We start from the raw sequence: 21,358 nt of genomic DNA on the forward strand, positions 1-21,358 counted from the left end.
TTCCCCCACTGCAGACCCCCAAAAAGCCTTGGGGGGCAGTGGTTCTTGATCACATCTTTAAAGACCGACCAGTCCAAAAGTTCCCAGCCTACAATCCACTAGGAGCATGAGTGGGGTTCTCTGAGGGTGGAAAGGTTGGGAACCACTAGTCCAGTCTGACTATGCTTTTCCCATTTGACAGATGGGGAAACTGAGGCCCAGAGAGAGTGGCATCTTGCTCAAGTCAGGGTCGGAGTCAGTGCAGAACGACGCCTCTGGGCCCAGGCACTTCCCAGCGCCCTGCCTGCCTCTCCTCCCACCAGACAGCTGGTTCTTCAGGTCTGGGCGCCAAGGGTGGCTCCCGTGCCAGCTCTGCCATCTGCCTCTCCCTTTCCTCCCTCCTTCTCCTGGTTATTCCTCCTCCCCGCCCTTCCTGCCTCAGCCTTTGTTCTTTCTCCCCAGGCTCAGGCCTGCGGAACAGCTTTGCACAGCGGGCCGTGTGGGACTCCCCGTGTGGCTAGGGACTCCCCAAATGAAGCAGGAAGCGGGGCCCCATCCTCGAAGTCAGCGTAGGCTGCGATCCCGGCAACTCCAGCTAACCTCTCTGGGCCTCAGCTTCTCACCTAAAGTGGGGCAACAAAACCCACTTGACGGGGACGCCACGTGCCTAGGAGGGGCGGATTGTACCATGGGCCCTTTACACGTCCATTTGCACAAACCTTCACATGTGCCCCAAACCCAGGCACTCCAACCTCATGTTACAGATGAGGTCACGGAGGCTCAGAGAGGCCTGGGATTTTCCCAGGTCCCGCGCTGGTGCTCCTGCTCTCGATCCAAACCCCGGGCTCTCCCAGTCTCCCCAAACTCCCACTGTACACGAGGCAATGCCCAAGACACGCGGCAGAAACCTATCAGCCAACATCTCCCGAAGACCTCCTGTGCCCGACCCCACCCTAGACCCGAGAGAGACGGACCAGCGGAGGGTCAGCCATGGGCAGGCGAAGAGGCGAGGAAGATTCCAGCACTGTCAGTGATAAATGCCAAAGGAGCACTGGACCTGCCTGCATGGATCTAGCTCCCTAAATAAGTGACGAGGCCGTGCCTGGTGCTGGGAGAGGACAGGCTGGAGGAGACCACACACTTCCTGCCAGGACACCTGCCCCCAGAGCCCTCTTCAAGCCACGGTCCACATGGCAGCCACAGGGAGCTTCTGAAACATGCCTCTTCTCTGCTTAGGCCCCTCTGTGGCTCCCCATGGCCCGCAGATGCGGTCCAGCTTGTGCAGCTGTCATCCAAGGCCTTTCCTGGGCTGCCCACCCCCGCCTAGCCTCTTGACTCCTTACTCTTACTCACACACCCGGGGCCCCCAAGAACTCACCATCATCTCTAAAACCTATTCACACCTCGGGCCTCCAGACATTGGCACGTGCTGTTCTGTCCACCTGCAACGCCCCTCCCCACTTCTTTATCAGATTCAGCTCAGGAGTCACCTCCCCCTGGAAGCCCTCCACAGTCCCCTGGCAGAGGTGGCTACATACTCCCTAGTGGATTTCCTTTCCAAGCCTCCTGGATGGTGCCTGTCAAGTCAACTCTGTTCTCACTGGACTGAGGGCGTCTCCAGGGGGACACACAGGCTGCCACCGAGCAGGGACTTGCTATTTGTGGAAGGAAGGAACAAACGAACGATGCCCAGAGGCTCCGTCTCCACCCTGGGCCCCCTTCACCCACGGCCGCAGCGGGCTCCAGAATTTCTGCCCAGGACGGCTAAGGAGTGGCAGTCTTGCTGGGAGCAGGGACGAGGGGTCTCATCTCCAAGCTGCTGTGTGTACAAAGCCAGCTCAGCTTTTATACTCAGTGTTCACCTGGGATGACTGAGGGGGGGCTTCTAAAAATGAGGGTGTAAAGCCACCCCCTCAAGCCACCCCTTCCACTGCGACCCAGAGATGGAGGCCTCAGGGAGTACCCTGAATGTGGACCCTGCAGGCCGGGTCCAAACTGCGGCTCTGACAGTCCGAGCCTTGAGCCAGTAGACAAGTCACCTCCAGCCTGCGCCTCACTTTTGCCATCTGGAGGGACGACACCCACTCTGCTCCCAGAATCCTGGGTGTTACAGCCAACGCCCTTAAGAGATCAACCCCGAAAACAGCAAAATTTCAAACATTTTGTCATTTATTTTGCCAAAACAGAGCATTAATGAAAAAAACCCTCTCATCTACCAACACCAATATTCTTTTCCCAAAGGTCATTTCAACCCTCTAAAAGTCAGAGTACAAATTCCAAAGAGAAGGTGGTCCTTCATAAGAAATCAGTAAGCTCCCTGCTGGAACTGCATTTCCCCCACCTGGCTCCAGAACAAAGACAGGAGCAGCCACCAGGCACCTCTGACCTCGCCCAGCCTCCTCGTTCAGATGGGGAGACCGAGGCACGGGGGGTGGGCACAGCTGGTGCCTGGGGGGGCTGGGAGTGGCAGTGGATCTCCCCCCCAACCCGAGTCAGAGGCAGCAGCTCCTCCTGGCCCAGGGCAGGGAGGGTCCAAGCTGGGATCTGCCAGAGGGCTCGCCAGCTCCCTCCCCACCTCAACCAACACAGCCAATTTCTCGATTCCTGCTGTGAGTAGTCACCCTGCCAGGAGTGTGTGTGTGTGGGGGGGCACAGGACTCAGTCGAGAGACAAGGTCCTAGCCAGGCTTGGGGCTCAGGGGGCTCAGGCTGCAGGATGGGTTCAGGTTTGGTGAGGGGAGAGGCTTATAGGGTTTGGAGGTCCTCTTTCAGAAAAATAACAGAAAAAGATCTGTCTTTTGCAAACTTGAGAAAATCATGAGCCCACGTGCACACGTGGCTGGGCCCCTCCAGGGCCGCGGGCAGGCTCCGCGCAGCACAGGAGCAGTCCTGGAGAGAGCGACCCACCCAGTCTCGGCTTGTCGGGGACTGAGTAGTTCCTAGGCCACGGGACTTTCAGTGCTAAAGCCTGGAAAGTTCCAGCAAACCAGGAAAAACGGGTCACCCTAGCCCCTGAGCTCAGGCTTCATTAGCTGCATGGGGAAGCTTGACGCCGGCCAGACCTCACGGTGCTTGGAGCAAGCGCCAGGGCAGAGGGCAGGTCGCCAGCCACATCCACTGCACGCCCCCCAGTGTGTAAACTGTCTCGGGGCACCGCAGACTTTTGAAAAAGACTGGAAGGAGACAGCAGCCCTCCCTAAATGGGGGGGTCACACATGATTTTTCCCCCCAAATTTGTTTTTATTGTGGTAAAATACACATAACAAAATTTACCATCTTAACCATTTTTAAGTGTAACAGTTCAGTGGTATTAAGTACATTAATATTGTTGTGCAACCATCACAAGTGATTTTTATATTTTCCCCAAATCAGCAGGTATTAGTTTTATGATCAGAAAAAAAAACTATATATTTTTTAAAGGTGTCAATCAGACCTTGTCAGATACCTCTCCTCCAACAGAGGTAGTGAGCAGGGCTAGGAGGCTAGGGGGGCATTTGGGCATTGGATGGGGGTCAGCCCAGATGACCCTTATCCTTTCCAATCCTGAAATCCCAGGATTCTGAAGTCTTCCTGCCCTAGGGTAAGCACTGTGCTTTGGACACAGGAAGATTTGGATTCGAATTCTCCCTCTGCCACTTTTTGCTCAGCAACCTTGGGTCTCTCTGAGATTCAGTTTACTCAAGCGGGATACAGGCTGTTGGGAACCAGCTGGGTAATCGTGAGAGCACCCCTGTACACAGCGGGTGCTCAATCAGAGTTACCTTTCCTTCCTCCTGCCTGGAACGTCCTCCTCGCAGCCCGAGGTGCACATATGTAAACTCCCCTCATCCTTCCAGGCCCAACGGACATCACCTTCTCCACGGACATCACCTTCTCCACGAAGCCTCTCTGATTCCCATGGCGGGAGGCCCCTCTCTTGGCTCTCTCGGCCACTGCCTGGGGGTCCCTGGCTCACTCTGCAGTGGGACTCTAGGCTCCACGAGCACGAAGGGCTGCCTCTGAGTCATGCTGGCCTTCCCTCTGGGCCTCGAAAACTCAGTCAAGCTTTGCTAAATGAAGCCATCACAGGCGGGAGGGACCCCCTCACAAAGCCTGCGGCTTCACCCTCACTGCACCCTTCACCCAGGCCAGGGGCCTAGGGACCAGCAAAGGGGAGCAGTGCACACAGCCAGCCCCTGATCAGGCAGGTGTCCCCCAGAGCTCTACCTTTGCCGAGGGCCTGCAGGGTCTTGGGGGAGCTAGGGGTGGCACAGAGGAATGAAGCCAGCACCCCAAACCCGCATGGAGGTGCCAGGCTCTGTCCAGTCACTGGGGCCGCAAAGAATAACAGAACAGGGCTTCCCTGCCCTCAAAGAGTTTCCACCTGGTGGGCACTTGAGCCAAAAGGGGTTTAAACGTAACCACCCTTCTTGTGGCACCAGGAGGAGGTTTTAACGCTTTTAAGCAAAGGAAAGGTAGCCCCTTTCCCTCCTGGAGGCTGGAGGTAAACACCTGAGTTGTCCCACCCATCAGACCCTAATATGGCCCTGAAAACCCAAGACAGGAGGCAGTGTGAACACCCCGAGGCCACAGCTGGCATTGGGTGTAGCGTCCTGGAGTCACTGACAGTGCCCCTGCTCAGCATCCCACAGGAACAGACCCCAGGGCTGTAGAGCAAGACCCTCTAGTGAGCCTCAGGCACCCCTCCCCACACTGCAGCGGGCCTCCTTGCCCTGGGGTGCTGCCCAGGCCACGTGAACCCCTCCCTCTGTGCTCACTCTGTCCCATCCTCCTCTCCCCTACCCCAGCTCTGAACCCCCCCTCAGTGGGGGACTCCGCCCCCACTAGACTGGAGGTCCGCGGGTCTCTCTGCTCTTCACTGTGGGGAGGGGGTCTTTCTCCCGGGTCTCCCCCCTCAGGCATCCAGGTGTATGTTGGGGGGGTCGTCAGAGATTCATGAAATATCAGAGCCCAAGAAGACCTCAAGGAGGCTCCTCCCACCTCTCTACAAATCAGGAAACTGAGGCACGGGAGAGGAGGTGACGCTCCCCACGCCGGAGTTTAACTCCTCGTTTCCCGTGAACATTTCTTGAGTGGTTTCCAGCCCAAGGTCACGCCGCCAAGGAGAGGCCGTTCTCGGGGGGAAGCCAGGTATCCGGCTCCGGACGCATCGCTCCAGACCGGCCGGGCTAAGCCAAATCACCCGGTTCCCGGCCCTCTTCCGCTTGAACGTCCACGGCAGGCGCGGCGTGCACCCCCACGAGATGATCCACGCCCTGGTCCACCCCCCGAAAAGGCCACCTGAAACCTGGGCTCCGTCCCCACGGTCGCCGGTCCGCCCGGGCGGCCGCGCGAAACCCGAGCCGCGAGCTGCACGGCCGCAGCCTGGAGGCCACGACGACCGGGGGGAAGGAGCGCACGAACGGGGGGCGCCGGGAAGAGAGGGCTCCGGGAGCGGCAGCGGGCGCCCCCGCGAGCGCGGGGACCCCCGCCGGGGCCCAGGAAGGAGGGAGGGGCGGGCGCCGGCACCGCGCAGGACGGCTCCCCGCCGGCTGCCGCGCCCCGGCCCTGGGTCCTCTGGGGTCGGGGTCCCTCCGGGCGCGCCGCCCTTGCCCGCGCGCCCCCACCCCCGGCCAGGCCGGGCCGCCCAGCCGTCCTTACCCAAGACACGACGCGCAGGATGGTGTGCGGCTGCCGGACCAGGGTGTGGGGGTCGAAGGCGCCCCCAGCTTTGCCCGCTCCGTACGCACCCCCTTCCATCGTGGCTGCACCCGCGCGGCGCCCCCCGCTCGGCGCGCGCCGCCGACCCGTGCGCGTGCGCGGCGCCCCCGCCCCCTCCCCTGCGCGGCCCCGGGCTCCCGCGAGGGGGCGTCGTGCGCCGAGGGCGCGGGCCGGGCGGCGGGCGGCAGGCGGCGGGGGCCCGCGCGCGCGCCCTGGCTCGCGGGGGCGCGTGTGCTGCGGGCCGGGCGCAGGGCGCGCGCGTCGCTAGCGCGGTGACCTCTTTGCAAGTGGGGGCAGGGGGCTCGGGGCGTGTGTGCCGCAAACGCGGGCCGTGTCCCCGCCCCCGGGCGGCAGATCCCCGGGCGCCCTGCTCCCGTCACAGCCCCTCCAAGCCCAAGGCTCGGGCGGAAACCATCTTCGTTATTTATGTTCGCTTGTTTCCGGTCGCTCTGTCTGCCCCCAATATAGTGACAGGGCAGGGGCCGCGTTTGTCCTCCTCGCAGGGTGCTTGGCACACAGTAGAAGCCGCAGGAAGAGTTCTTGAATGAATCGATGAACCACGAACTAATAACCCTTCTCCCAGCGCCCCCCAAAGCACAGCCCCCACCGCCCCAGCGCCCTTTCCACCTTATTTTCACGCTGACGTCATGTGGGTCCTTGTGTCTGAGCACCTCCCAGCCCCAGCCTGGAGGGGCCCGAGACACCTGGCACAGAGGCGGGGGATGAGGAAGGGCAATAAATTCTTACGAGACATCCCTCCCACCCCCCGCAGCACCCTACCCTTTTCCTTAATCCAATAATTTATTATGTAATTATTTGTTCATTGTTTTCCTCTGCTAGTTTGTAGGTTTTGCTTGTCATGTTCACTGCTGTAGCCAAAGATCTGGCACACGGTGGGTGCTCAATAAATAGACCCTAGTCCACATCACCCCATCATGGCTTGGGCTAGAGCTCCAGGTTTCATGGAAACAGGCTGGATGGAGGAGGGCTGGGTGCAGTGGAAAGAACCACCTTCCAGGTCTGGCTCTTCCGGTGACCCGTAGGCCTCAGGGCCTCTCTCTGTGCCTCCAGTACCTACAGTGGTTCCTGGAGCAGGCTGGACAAGGATGCCTACAGAGGCCTCTGCCACCCTGGTGGTGACAGGACACCAGATCTGTGCGGAGGAAATGTGCAGTGGGCCTGAGGGGACCTCTTATAAACATTAGGGGCAAATGTCCATCCTAGGCTCTGTTTATTGGATGTTAACTCTGTTCCAGGCCCTGTGCTAAGGGCGTTACATGCATTATCTCAATTATCTCTTTTAAGACAGCAACTTTATGAGGTGATTTTATATACACTATGATTATATAAAACTTCTAGAAGAAAACATAAGAGAAAATTTTTGTGACTTTGGGTTACGCAAAGAGTTCTTAGATACCACACCAAGAGCACGATCCATAAAAGAAAATCGATAAATTGGACTTCATCGAAATTAAGAACACTCATGGAAAGACATTATTAAGAGAATTAATGAAAAGGCAAACCACAGTCTGGAGAAAATATTTGCAAAACATATATTTGATAAGGGATTTGTATTCCAAATATATAAAGAACTCTAAAAAGTCAATAATAAGAAAACAAACAACCCACGTTAAAAAATGGTCAGACGAGTTGAACAGATTTGATTTGAACACTTCACCAAAGATATGCAGATGGCAACTAAGCACATGAAAAGATACCCAACATCATTAGTCATTAGGGAAATGCAAATTAAAACCAGAATGAGATACTTCCACACACCTATTAAAATGGCTAAAAAGATTTTGATTTGACAATATCAAGTGCTAATGAGGATTTAGAACAACCGGAAACATTGCTGGTGAAAATAAATGGTACAGCCACTTAGGAAAACAGTTGAGTGGTGTCTTATAAAGTTAACTTTTCATTTACCATATGGCCCTGCAGTCCCTCTCCTAGGTATGTACCCCAGCAAAATGAAAAGTTATGTTCACACAAAACCCTATACAGGAATGTTGACAGCAGTTTTATTTGTAATAGCCAAAACCTGAAAACAACCCAAATGGCCCTCACCTGGAATGTATAAACAAACCATTGAACATCCCTGTAATGGAATACTACTCAGGAATAAAAAGGAATGAACCATTGATACACTCAACAACATGAGTGAGACTCAAATGCATTATATTGAGTGGAAGAAGCCAGACTCAAAGGGCTACAGATTGCATGATTCCCTTTATGTGACATTCTCACAGAAGCAAAACCATCAGTGGGTGCCAGGGGCTGGGAGTGGGGCTGGCGTGGGTAGAGGGTGTAGGATTTACTACTAAGGAGCCGTGGGGAAATTGGGCGGGATGATGGAATAATTTTATATCTGTGGTGATGGTTGTACAGTTGACCATGTGTTTGTCAACACTTGAAGAACTGTCCATAAAAATGGTGATTTTCGCTATATGTAAATATACCTAATTTTTTAAAAATGGAGGAAAGATGTGCAAGTGTGATGGGTGGAATCAGTGAGTAATATTCAGATCAGTGAGTAATATTCATTCATTTATTCATTCAGTAAATATTTATTTGAAGCCCACCTTGCATAGGGCCGTGTGCTAGGCATGGGGGCATAAAGGGTGAAGAATTTAGACCCTTCCAGCACTAAGATTTGATCATACTAATGAATTAAATCTCAGAAAGGGTGATGTTTAGGAACGTAAGCTTCAGACTCAGATATTCTTTGGCGGAAGTCCTGGCACCCCCTCTGCCCCCACTCACTGTGTGACCTTGGGCAAATGGCTTCACCTCTCTGGGCCTGTTTCCTCATCTGAAAAATGGAAATAAGCGTAGTACCTACCTCTGAGGATAATTGTCAGGATTAAATGAGAGAATGCACAAAATGTGCTTAGAATAGTGCCTGATATAAAGAATGAGCTCAGGAAACGTTATTAGCCTCCCCCTCCTGGTTGGTTTTCAAGGTGGGTCTGTGCAATAAGGTATGTAGGCATTTTCTTAGAAACACAAAGCTATAACGGTGGGTAGGTTCCCGGCTCGCCCATGAACATCTACTTTATACCTATCCTTGCAGGTTATAGAAATGTCCTCCTCTTCTACCGTCTGTATTTATGTGTCCCGCGTTAGTGCAAGGTCGAAGGAGGATGTCAGGCTGTTCTTTGTAGGTCAAGCTTTTGCAAACCCAGAGCTGCCTGGATCTTGCCGTGTTCTGCCTGGTAATTCCAGTTCCCAGCCCAGGCCCCGCCCCATCTGCCTTTGCTTCTTCTCTGCTGCCCCCTGGAGGCGGCTTTGGTGTGGACGGTGTTAGGTCTGTCGTGTGTTGAGAGCGTGGAGTTGCCTGGGCGGGGGAAATGTATTCATTGTGTTTGATGAATGAGCCACAGCATAATTATAATCTTAAAAATTTGCCACGGGTACCTTTCTGGAGAGCTGTTTAGCAATGCGTTTCAACTAACTAAAGAACGTGCCGTTTGATCCAGCAATCCCATTCTTTTCTCCAGGAAGGGAGGAAGGCAGTGCGCACAGATTTCGTTAGCTCTAAGACTATGTAGTGCACACTCATCTAGACAGTTGTTCAACATATATGTGACTCCACTGCGTGCCAGGTCATTGAGGACCCTTGGGATCCAACAGTAACATAGCACATGGTCTCTGCCCTAAAGGATCTTACAGCCCAGGGGAAAAAATTAACAAGGGTGACGATGAAATATGGTCTCAAGTTGTTTGATCCTCCTCCCGTAGAGAGGTGCAGTCTGTGTCTCCTCCCTTCGAATGTGGGCAGGCTTGTGATTAGCTGACTAATAGAATGCCATTGTGCCATTTTCCTGGCCCAGGCCTTAAGAAAATATCGGCTTGCCCTTTCCGTCTCTTGGAACCCTCTCAGTCCTGAGCCGTCATGTAAGAAGTCTGACTATGTTGAGACCACCGAGACCTCATGCACATACTCAAGTCAAGAGTCCCAGCTGAGTTCAGCCTTCTAGCCGTCACCACCACTGCCTTGAACCCTCCAGACTGACCCATGTACCAGCTGAATACACCAAGTGAGCTCAGTTGATGCCACATGGAAAAGAAGAATCACTCAGCTGAGCCTTGACCAAACGCCTGAAGCACAACGTCACGACATATAATAAAATGGCTGTTGTTTTGAGCCACTAAGTTTTGGAGTGGTTTGTTGTGCAGCAATAGATGACAACATAACAAGTCAACAGAAACTTCTCCACCATACCCAGAGCAGTGGTAACTAAAACATAAGATGGGAAAACTAAACAGACCAAAATATGCTCAAAAATAAACAACCCTGTGGAGTAGAAATACGAAACAGAGAGAGGGCTGGAGCCCCAGGGGCGTGGGCTCCCGGTCCACGTAGCCGCTGAAGCTTTGGCTTGTGCACAGTAATAGAGAAAGACGCTCCACAAGAGACAGAACCTGAGCCAGGCTCCCACCTGAAGCCAGGGACAGGGGTGGCCCTGCACCACTGGGAAAGCAAGCAAAAAGTAAAACTGCAGGGGGCCGGCCCGGCGGCGCAGCGGTTAAGTTCACGCGCTCTGCTTCGGCGGCCTGGGGTTCACAGGTTCAGATCCTGGGCTTGGACCTACGTACCATTCATCAAGGCATGCTGTGTCAGGTGTCCCGTATAAAGTAGAGGAAGATGGGCGTGTATGTTAGCCCAGGTCCAATCTTCCTCAGCAAAAAAGAGGGGGATTGGCAACAGATGCTAGCTCAGGGCTAATCTTCCTCACCAGAAAAAAAAAAAAGTAAATAAAAAGTAAAACTGAAGGGGATCCCTGCCTGGGACTCTGACTTAGAGAAAGTGGTGGGTCCAGGGAGGGAGGACAAATATGTAGCTTGCCCACCGAATGCTGAAGCAAGCCTCTTGCTAGCCCCTCAACTGAGGCTGCAGTATCCCCAATATGTCCATAGGGAGGAGCCCTAAAATATCACTGTGAGATCTGCTTCTGATACTGAACCTCTTAATGTCAAGATCGTGTGCCCGACGTGCAGTAAGCCAATCACTGAGACACTAGTGCTTGGAGATGGAGGAAGGTTTATTTGCATTGGCCAAAATGAGAAGGATGGAGGATAGGTTCTCTCAAATCTGCCTGAACAGGAGAAGAAAGCAGGGGGTTTTATAGAGCTAAGGGTCTGGGGAGGAGGGGTTTTGGAGAAACAAAGGGGAAATCCGTGTTTCTTCACTCCAGATTAGCCCTTGGGCAATCCGATTTCTGGGCATCAAAGGCAGCTGGGGGCTGGTTATCTGGTGATCGTAACTTCCTTAAAGACATTCTTTTTCTTCTGCAAAACAAGATCATAAATCCTTGTGACCCTTGAGTCATCCCTCAGGTTAAACAAGCAAACAGCAAATTAACAAGATTAACTTCTTTTAATCTGTGTCTGTGTTGGGAACAAGGTCGAAGGGTAATCCTGTTCTTGTTGAATATTTACAGTAACCCTCAGGAACCTGGCTGCACTCTGGGACTGTGGGCCTGGAAGGCCTGGATGCATACAGGGAGAGAAAAAGGACAAGAAAAAGAAAAGCAAAACCTCCTGCTCCAAACGAGGCTGCAAACCAGAAATCCACAAGCCTTGTTGAAATCCCACAGGCAACAAAGTCACCACTGACAACGACTGGAAAATGAAGTCACTGCTGATGAGATGGATTTTATAGGAAGATAGAAGATTTCCTCTTTAAAATAAGTGTTTGGAATCCTTAGAGAAAGAATCTTTATTAAGGAAAAAAAAAAGAACAAGACTGGAAATGTGGAAGTCTAGATAGCCAAAAATTTAAAATGCGAGGGGAAAAAAACCATGAATAGACCACAAAAAGAACAAAAAAGAAGGAAGGCGTGAACCCAGAGAGAGGAGCAGGCCCTGAAATCAGAGCTTCCCTAACACAGCTGCTTCTCCTGGGGCCCTGAAGGGTTAACAGCCTTGAGGCAGAGGCTGGGAGAGGCAGTCTGGGCCCAGCCAAGTGGAGAGTTGATGTGGACCCCACATAAAGCTCTAATGCCCGGAGGGACATACTCGCCGTGGAGGAGTGAATGAGAAGGGCAGAGGGTGGGGAAATCTCGCTATCTTGGGCTTCACGAAGGCTAGGAATTGGAGTTGGGACCCTGACTTTACCCAGCCAGCCCTCCTGCCCCGATTCACTCTTTCTGCCTTATCTGAAGAATCCCAAATTGAGAATTTAGTTTCAAATAGCGCTGGGTTGGTGGCACCCTCAGGCACCAGGAATATGCACATCTTTTCAATCCAAACCTCAGAGACTTCCTGCAGATAAAGTTTCACCAAATAAGAGCTCAAAATAAAAAATCACAAAACACACGAGTAAACAAGATAAAGTCAGCAGAAATAATAAACAGCAGAATCAGACCAGCAAAAGATTCAGATATCGGAACATTAAGTGATCATGATATAAAATGGGAATATTTAATGTATTTAAGAACTAAAGATGGGCTGGCCTGGTGGCGTAGTGGTTAAGTTCTTGAGCTCCGCTTCAGTGGCCCAGGGTTCATGGGTTCAGATCCCGGGCGTGGACCTACACATTGCACATCAAGCTATGCTGTGGCTGCGTCCCATGTACAAAATAGAGGAAGATGGGCACAGATGTTAGCTCAGGGCCAATCTTCCTCACACACACACATACACACACACAAAAGAACTAAAGAAGGAACCAAAAGTATGAGAAAGGAACTGGAGACTATCAAAAACAATCAGGCAGACATGAAAAGGAAACAAATAGAATTTCTAAAGCCAAAAGGAAGGAAAAAGATACCAGGCAAATATTAGCTAAAAGATGGCTAATTATCCATAGAATATTAGAAAAAATAGAATTTAAAGGAAAAAGTATTCCTAGTGATAAATAGCATCACTATATAACGTGATATAAAATTCAATTCACCAAGACAATAAGTAAAATCGTGTATAACACTCATATATATAAAGTAAAATAGATGCAAAATATATTCAATTAAAAATTGAGGGCCAGCCTGGTGGCTTAGTGGTTAAGTGTGCGCGCTCCGCTACTGGTGACCCGGGTTCTGGTCCCGGTACGCACCGACGCACCGCTTCCCTGGCCATGCTGAGGCCACGCCCCACATACAGCAACTAGAAGGATGTGCAACTATGACATACAACTATCTACTGGGGCTTTGCGGGGCGGGGGAAGGAGGAGGATTGGCAATAGATGTTAGCTCAGAGCCGGTCTTCCTCAGCAAAAAGAGGAGGATTAGCATGGATGTTAGCTCAGGGCTGATCCTCCTCACAAAAAAAAAAAAAAAAAAATTGAGAGAAACTTTAAGAGATATTACACATTCTGTATCGTAGTGAATGTACAAACCTCTTTCAAATTGGTAGATCAGGGGGCCAGCCCCATGGCCTAGCAGTTAAGTGGGTGCGCTCTGCAGCCGGAGGCTGGGGTTCGGATCCCTGGCTCGCACCAACGCACCGCTTGTCAGGCCATGCTATGGCGGCGTCCCACATAAAGTGAAGGAAGATAGGCACAGATGTTAGCCCAGGGCCAGTCTTCCTCAGCAAAAAGAGGACGATTGGCATGAATGTTAGCTCAGGGCTCATCTTCCTCACACAAAAAAAAAATTGGTAGATCAAGGAGAAAAAAGATATAAACATACAATGAACAAGCTTTATATAATGGACATATATAGAACAGTGTACTAAACAATTGGAGAATAAAAATTATTTTATAGCAAAGTGACCTTCCAGCAGTTCTTATCAAATTTCCAAGAGTTAGTAACATACAGATCATTTTCCTGACCACAGTATAATTAAGATAGAAATAATTAACAATCAAAAGCACTTAAAAGCCCCATACATTAAAAATTTTCAACATACTACTAAATAACCCATAGATCAAAGAAAAAAATCATAGTGAAAATTAGAAAATACTTAAGACTGCAAAATAATTACAATTAAAATTTTGGAGGATGCAGCTAATGCAGTACGAAGAAGGAAATTATTTTTATCTTAAGTGCTTGCATTAGAAGGTTGAAAATTAATGAACTAGGCAACTGACTTCAGAAATCAGATAAAGGGGCTGGCCCGGTGGCATAGCGGTTAAGTTCACACACTCTGCTTTGGCGGCCCAGGGTTCGCGGGTTCAGATCCTGGGTGTGGACCTACACACCGCTCATCAAGCCATGCTGAGGTGGCGTCCCATATAACAGAACTAGAAGGACCTGCAACTAGCATATACAACTATGTACTGGGGACTTTGGGGAGGAAAAAAGAGGAAGATTGGCAACAGATGTTAGCTCAGGGCCAATCTTCCTCAAAAAAAATAAATAATAATTAGGTAGCAAGAGAATATTTTGAACAACTTTATGCCAATAAATCTGAAAATAGATAAAAATGGACAATTTCCTGTAAATTTACAGAAAAATCTATATAGTCCTATGACCATTAAAGAAACTAAAACAGTGGCTAAAAATCTAGCCACAATAAAATACAAGGCTCAGGTGATTTTACCAGTGAATTTCACCAACCACCCAAAAAGGAGATAATTCCACTTTTACATAAATTCTTTTAGAGTAAAAAAGTAGGAGTACTTATTTTATTCTATGAGGTTAGACTACTTTGACATCAAAATCAGACAAAGATAGTACAAGAAAGGAAAAGTTCAAGCCAGTCTCATTCATGAATATCATCGCAAACGTTGCTGAGAAAATATTAGCAAAACTCAATCCTGCAATGCATAAAAAGATAATACATAATGAACAAGTTGTGTTTATCCTAGGAATGCAAATTTGGTTCATTATTAGGAAATCTATAAGTGTAAATTCTCATATTAACAGATTAAAAGGTGAAAACTATGGGGCCGGCCTGGTGGTGTAGCAGGTTAAGTTCGAAGTCTCAGATCCCGGGCATGGACCGATGCGCCACTTGTCAGGCCACACTGTGGCAGCGTCCCATATAAAGTAGAGGAAGACAGGCACAGATGTTAGCCCCGGGCCAATCTTCCTCAGCAAAAAAAAAAAAAAAAAAAAGGTAAAAACTACATGATCATCTCAACAGACACAGTAAAATGATTCAGTGAAATTAACACTTATTCAATGTAAAATATTTTACTAAATTAAAAATAAAACGTCCTTAACTTAATAAAGATTATCTACAAAAATCCTACAGGATGAGTATACTTAACAGTTGAAACATTAAAAGCATTCCTTGTAAAAATGAGAGAATAAACAAGAATGCCAGCCATCACTACATTCAATACTGCTCTGGAAGTCCTAGCCAGCACAGTGAGACAAGAGAAAAAAGTTATATAAGGTATGAAGATTAGAAGAGAAGAAATAAATATTTGTTACTTTCAGATGATATAATTGCTCTACATAGAAAACTCTAAAGAACGTGCAAATTATTAGAATTGATAAGAGTTTAGTAAATTTGCTTATCGGAATATACCAAAACTGATTGTATTTTTATATTCCCACAGCTAATAGTTAGAAAATGTAAATTTAGAAAGGGAGCTATTTATAATATATTTTTAAAAAACAACTAGGAATAATTTAAAAGGAGGGGAGTGGACAAGATCTTTGGAAAGAAAATTCTAAAACTTAAGGGCAATAAAGAAGTCCTAAAAAATGGAGAGATATTGCAAAATAACCAGGTGTGAAGACTCAGTGTTGGGCTGGCCCCATGGCGTAGCAGTTAAGTGTGCGCGCTCCACTGCTGGTTGCCTGGGTTCTGATCCCGGGCGCGCACCGACGCACAGCTTGTCAGGCCATGCTGTGGCGGCGTCCCACATAAAATGGAGGAAGATGGGCACGGATGTTAGCCCAGGGCCAGTCTTCCTCAGCAAAACGAGGAGGATTGGCATGGATGTTAACTCAGGGCTGATCTTCCTCACACACACACAAAAAATAATAAATATATAAATAAATAAATAAAAAAGAAAAACAACTTATCAGTCTTTAAAAAAAAAAGACTCAATATTGTAAAGATCTCAATTCTTCCCAAATTGATCTATAGAGTCAATGCAGTTCCAATCCAAATATCAACAAGGTTTTTAGTGGACCGTGGTAAGCTGATTCTAAAATTCTTATGGAAAAACAGAGGACGAAGACTTGCCAATACAATTTTGAGGAAGAAGAACAAGTTCTATCAAATAGATACAGCAGATTTAAAGGTTTATTGTAAAGCTAGAGGAAATAAGATAGACAAAAAGAACAACGGAACAGAATACAGAGGCCAGAAACAGAACGAAGAACATTTGGAAATGTGACGTACAGCAGAAGGCGCACTGCGAACGGAAGGATGGGTCGTTTAGTAAGGAAGCAGTGCTGGGCAAATTGGCTGCCCGTGTTGGGAAGGAAACGAGGCTGGGTTCCTGCCTCACACCATTCATGAAAATTAATTCCACGTGCTGGTTGGAAGTAACATCAGTGCAAATCAAAAGTCCCCGTGGCGTGAGGAGTTGTTGAAAACCGGTGTGGACTGCTGACCAGCCGCCCTCAGGACTCATTCGCCCACCCCTCCTCCCCGGATCAGCAGGCTCAGGGGCGACAGCGGGGAGACGGCCCCTCCCCAGGCTGCTCCACTCTGAGGGTTTCAGGGTGAACCCATGAGTACCCGGAGGGCAGTGTCAGCGAGAGGGAGTGCTCGCAGCCGTCTTGTGGATCCTTGGCTCATCCTCCCCTCTGCTTACATTTCCTGGAACTAACACACCTCGGGAACTGGCCCTTTTCCTCTCAATACTCATTGCTAGATTGAATAGTTGAAATCTCTGTGGGCGGGTAGGCGGGGGACCTCAAGGGCTAAAATAACTAGATATCTGAGTAGTACAACTGTCTGAAAATAAAGACAATAAACTGCATGACCTATACCATTTGAAACAGGGGTATTAGGACAAAGAAACCAACAGTTAATTAATTAATTTATTTATTTTGTGAGGAAGATTAGCCCTGAACTAACATCTGTCACCAATCCTCCTCTTTTTGCTGAGGAAGATTGGCCCTGGGCTAACATCCATGCCCATCTTCCTCCGCTTTATATGGGACGCCGCCACAGCACAGCTTGATGAGTGGTGCATCCGGCTGCGCCTGGGATCCAAAGCTGCGAAACTTGGGCCGCTGAAGCGGACTGCATGTACTTAACCACTCCACCAGACCAGCCCCCAAGAATTTAAAATAGGCACAATATGGAGATAAGGGAGTATATTAGTAATATAAAAGAGAAACAAGAAATAATAAAAGTGAACCAAACAGAAATGTTAGAAATGAAAAATATAAACATTGAAATAAAGAACACAATAGGTGGGGCTGAAGGGTGAATTAGTGAGGTGGACGATCAGAGCAGTTAAAGGCCTTGGTATAGTAATGGCTATGGTGTCCAGTTGTTGGTTCAAACACTAGTCTAGATGTTGCTGTGAAAGTATTTTGTGGCCGGCCCCGTGGCTTAGTGGTTAAGTGCACGCGCTCCACTGCTGGCGGCCCGGGTTCGGATCCCGGGCGCGCACCGACGCACCACTTCTCCGGCCATGCTGAGGCCGCATCCCACATACAGCAACTAGAAGGATGTGCAACTATGACATACAACTATCTACTGGGGCTTTGGGGGAATCATAAATAAATAAAATTAAAAAAAAAAAAGTATTTTGTGATTAACATCTACAATCATTTGACCAAGTAAAGGAGATTATCCTCCATAGTGTCGGTGGGCCTCATCTAATCAGTTGAAGGCATTGAAAGCCAAAACAGAGGCTTCCCAGAGTGGAAAGAATTCAGAGTCCAGACTCCCATGTCACCTCCTTTCTGAGTTTCCAGTCTGTCAGCCTGCCCTGCAGACTCTGGACTCAAAACTGCAACATCAACTGCTGCCTGAGTTTCGAGTTTGCTGGCCTGCCCTACAGATTTCAGACCTGCCAGCCCCCACAATCACAGGAACTAATTCCTTAAAATAAATCATATGTACACTGATGATCGGTTCTGTTGGTTCTCTTTCTCTGGAGAGCCTTGACTGATACAAGTGGAATGTAAAAGTCTCACCGCCATGGAAGCGCCTTCACCCTCCCGAGTTATGTGGTAGTTGTCGTACGTGTTACATCTACACACACTGGAAACCCCAGCCGTGGGAGTTGCAATGAATTTAGAGGGGTGGAAAATGTGTGTTGATGAATAGTGTTAGCATCAGGTGAGGAGGGACCGGGTGGAAGTGGAGGCCGAGAGGCTGGATTTGTCTGTGTCCTCTCGATCACACGTACGCTAAACATTTGGACATTAGTAGGTCACAGATGATGTCGCGAGCGTCACAGGGCACCCCATCATTGGGGACACGATGCCAGGCTGTCCCACTATGAGTGGCGCTGCTCGCTTAAAGAGGGGACCCCCAGTCTCCCCACTGGTGAATTGCGCTTTTCCCTGGTAATTAATAAGTAACCTGTAGGCGATACTATAACCTCAGGCCCTCCAGATCAGTTCAACTGACCCCATCTTATCAACAGAGTGATTAAGAATTGTCTTTCAGAAAATTCGCAAAGTCACATAGCCAGAGCACGCGAAGAGAAGAAATCGTGGCCTGAAATGACCGCAGAACCAAAGATCCTCCTCCCCGTAGAACCAAAGGAGCGGAACACGACCAGAACTTAAAAGTTGGACTCTTACCAGAAGTGAGGCGTCCATCATTCAGGAAGAGCCAGTGTTAAAATCCCTTCCCCACCTCACCATAAATGTTTCAAAGCTCATCATAAATGTTTAGAACCTTACCTAAATGCTTGAAGCCCACCAATCAAAACCTGTCCTGCCAGTGTTTCCGCGTGCCAGCGTGTTCTCCTAACCTCTTAAATTTCGCCCCAAATCCTGAATTGGAGAGACAGATCTGAGGGCACACGCCCCCTGCCTCCCTGCAGATTGATCTTGCAGGACAAAGCTGATTTCTCCCCCAAAAGCTGATGCCAGAATGAATTGGCTTGTTTATGTGCATCGGGTAGGAGAACCCCATTTTTAGGCAGTAACAATAGCCTGCACGACTATCATGTTTCCCAACTGCATTTCATCCGATGGTTTTAACATCTCTTGGAAGCCTTGCCTGACTCAATTAAAGATTACCAAGGGGTGATTTTCTACTTTTACTCTGTGTTTACTAGCAGGGCAGTTGCCTATTTTTGTTTTTTTTATTATAACATGGTAGTAGGTTTGAGTTGGTTGGATTAGAAACACAACCCACCTAGAATCCTAAAAGGTAAGTAGAAGGGACCTGGGACCATCCATTAGAGAGATTCTGGTCCAATCCCCTCATTTTCCAGGAGGGACTCAGACCCAGAGGCAGGGATGTGCTCCAAGGGTCCCAACATAAGCTTTGTGATGACCCAGAGGAGCTTTTTGTGCACAGAAAGGACTTTTACAATTACTTGGGTTTTAAGTTTAAATAATCTGCCCAAACTCTCCCCAGCTGAGTGGTGCTTAGTGGGGTGTGCCTGTCCGAGTTCCCTAGGGTTCTTTACCACATGGCTGTGCCTCTCCTTCCACTAGCTACCGATGCAGCAGGCTCTGGGGTGGTGCCTATATTTCGAAGAAGCCCAGATGATTCTTGTTTTGTTTCTTTTCAGAAGTTAACTTTGATTTTTATTTTTAAAAACTGCGCAAGCAATTAACAAGGAGTACATTCTTGTCGGGAAGAATACAGCAGGGTATTCAGAACCATCTGGGAAAGCCGCCTTCACACCACCCCTCATGCCCACCGTGCTCCTCAAAAGTAGCCAGTTTGATAAGCCAGCTTCCGGTGGGCTGTTTATGAACCTTCTCACTACGTGTGCATGGACACGTATCTAATTATTGAATGAACAGGATCGTAGCATCTGTGTGGTTCTGTGACTTGCTTTTTTTACTTAATGACGTCTTGAAAGTCTTTTCACATCGCTATATATAGCTCTACCTAATTCTGGTTAACAGTCTGTGAACTATTTCACTGTACAGAAATATCATTGAGCAAAACCAGAACATGTCACCCCAAAATATGCCTCTTTGACATAAGGCTTATTTTGAGCTGAAGACAGTTAAGAAGTAGCAAATGCAGGAAAATCTCTCTTTCCCTTTCCTCTTTCTAGGGTGTAAATTTTCCTTTACTGGAGACGATTCTAGACTCTTCTCATCAGCCTAGAGGCAGCACCGGAAGAACCTGAAGATAAACTGTATTCCGTTAGTTTCCTCCCATCTATTTACTTTCCAATGACCTGCCACCCTTGGAAGCCTAAAATCCTTTCCTTTGTCCCGGCATTTCTCTACAAATTTGTTCTGTGTTGAGGATGCTATAGAAGCCCGAGTTTTAGCCACTCCTTTGAGTTACTCATCCCTGGGTTTCTCCCATGTATGTATGAGATGCACACGTTAATAAACTTCTGTTTGTTTTTCTCTTGTTAATCTGTCATTCGTTGCAGAGCCCCAGCCGAGAACCTAGAAGAGTAGAAGGAGAACCACTGTTTCCTCTCCTGTAGTCATCACGGCAATGATAGTAACTATTCATCTTTGTGCACCTCAAGAGCAAACGGCTGCATTAATGGGTCTCCTCAGTTCGCAACACGTTACAAACTCCAGACCGAGTCCAACACCCTCTCGTCTCCTTTTTCTTCTTCCCTTCCCCCCAACCCTCACTCTCAGGCCCCTCTTCACAGCAGTTTCTAAAGCAGAGGGTCTCACACATTGCATCAGCCCCCCAGAGAGCTCAGAAGGAACACAAGGCCCAGCGTTGTTGACAGGTGGGGCCTGGGCCTTTGTGTCTCTACCTCCGTCTGGTACCTGTTGTCCTAATGTCGTTTACATAGGTCTCTCCGAACGTGCACCCGCTCTTGTAAATTAAGCATGTATGCATTTGTGTTGTGTTAAATAGCATTAACGACATTGAGCTATAAAATTACTGTTTCTTACCTTTTTCAGCTCAACATTGTGGTTTTAAGGCTTATCCATGTTGCAGTAGGAATGTCTAACTTGTTCACTGCAAACGGTGCCCAGCAGCCCATAGTCTGCATCCCCACATCTTACGTACCCATCCCCAGGGGGGTGGACGCTGGGGCGGCCTCCAACTCCTGCTTCGTTTCCACTGTTCTCATTTGCTTCAAGAAACATTGAATTAAAATAAAGGGAAGATAGGGGTTTATATGCTCGCTTAATAAGGGAATAGGGATGAGGGAGAAAGAGCTTCAATGGAGGAACAAATGGAAGGTGTGACAGTTTCATACAAAGTTTGTTTAAGCAATTATTCAGGTTATGATGGTTAGTCTTCTTTCTGACTGTGAACCTCCCAGACTGGGGTTTATGGTGGCTGTCTCTTTCAGGAGGTCCTGCTTAAGGCAGCAAAGAAGTTTACATAAATTTTTCTGCTGTGGCTGCTGTTTGTTCAGATGCTTTTATCTTTTCTAAAGATTTTATTTATTTATTTATTTCCCCCCCAAAGCCCCAGTAGATAGTTGTATGTCATAGCTGCACATCCTTCTAGTTGCTGTATGTGGGACGTGGCCTCAGCATGGCCGGAGAAGCGGTGTGTTGGTACGCCCGGGATCCGAACCCGGGCCGCCAGCAGCGGAGCGTGCGCACTTAACTGCTAAGCCACGGGGCCGGCTCCAGATGCTTTTAGCTTAAAATAATCTTAATGCCACTTGACAAGAGATTCTCACATACTGAGGTATATGGGGTAACTTTTCGGGTTCAAGACTGATTCGGCTTGAACTAAAA

At 48.9% G+C, this 21,358-nt stretch overlaps 2 protein-coding genes across 4 annotated transcripts in view; one reads left to right on the top strand and one right to left on the bottom strand.

Moving 5' to 3' along the window:
• SYNGR1 (synaptogyrin 1) overlaps positions 1-5,761 on the bottom strand; it is a 28,136-nt gene extending 22,375 nt beyond the window's left edge. The window contains exon 1 of one of the 3 annotated variants that reach the window (XM_058568332.1): positions 5,619-5,761. In XM_058568332.1, the coding sequence (XP_058424315.1) occupies positions 5,619-5,717 (99 nt within the window). In that variant the 5' untranslated portion in view covers positions 5,718-5,761. The remainder of the gene's footprint in view (positions 1-5,618) is intronic. The other 2 variants (XM_058568333.1, XM_058568334.1) reach the window with 2 other exon arrangements.
• The window catches only part of RPL3 (ribosomal protein L3), a 197,843-nt gene that overhangs the window by 159,052 nt on the left and 17,433 nt on the right, over positions 1-21,358 (top strand). The window lies entirely within an intron of this gene.

Source organism: Diceros bicornis, chromosome 25 (assembly GCF_020826845.1).
Source record: "Diceros bicornis minor isolate mBicDic1 chromosome 25, mDicBic1.mat.cur, whole genome shotgun sequence".
NCBI classification, from domain to species: Eukaryota; Metazoa; Chordata; class Mammalia; order Perissodactyla; family Rhinocerotidae; genus Diceros; species Diceros bicornis.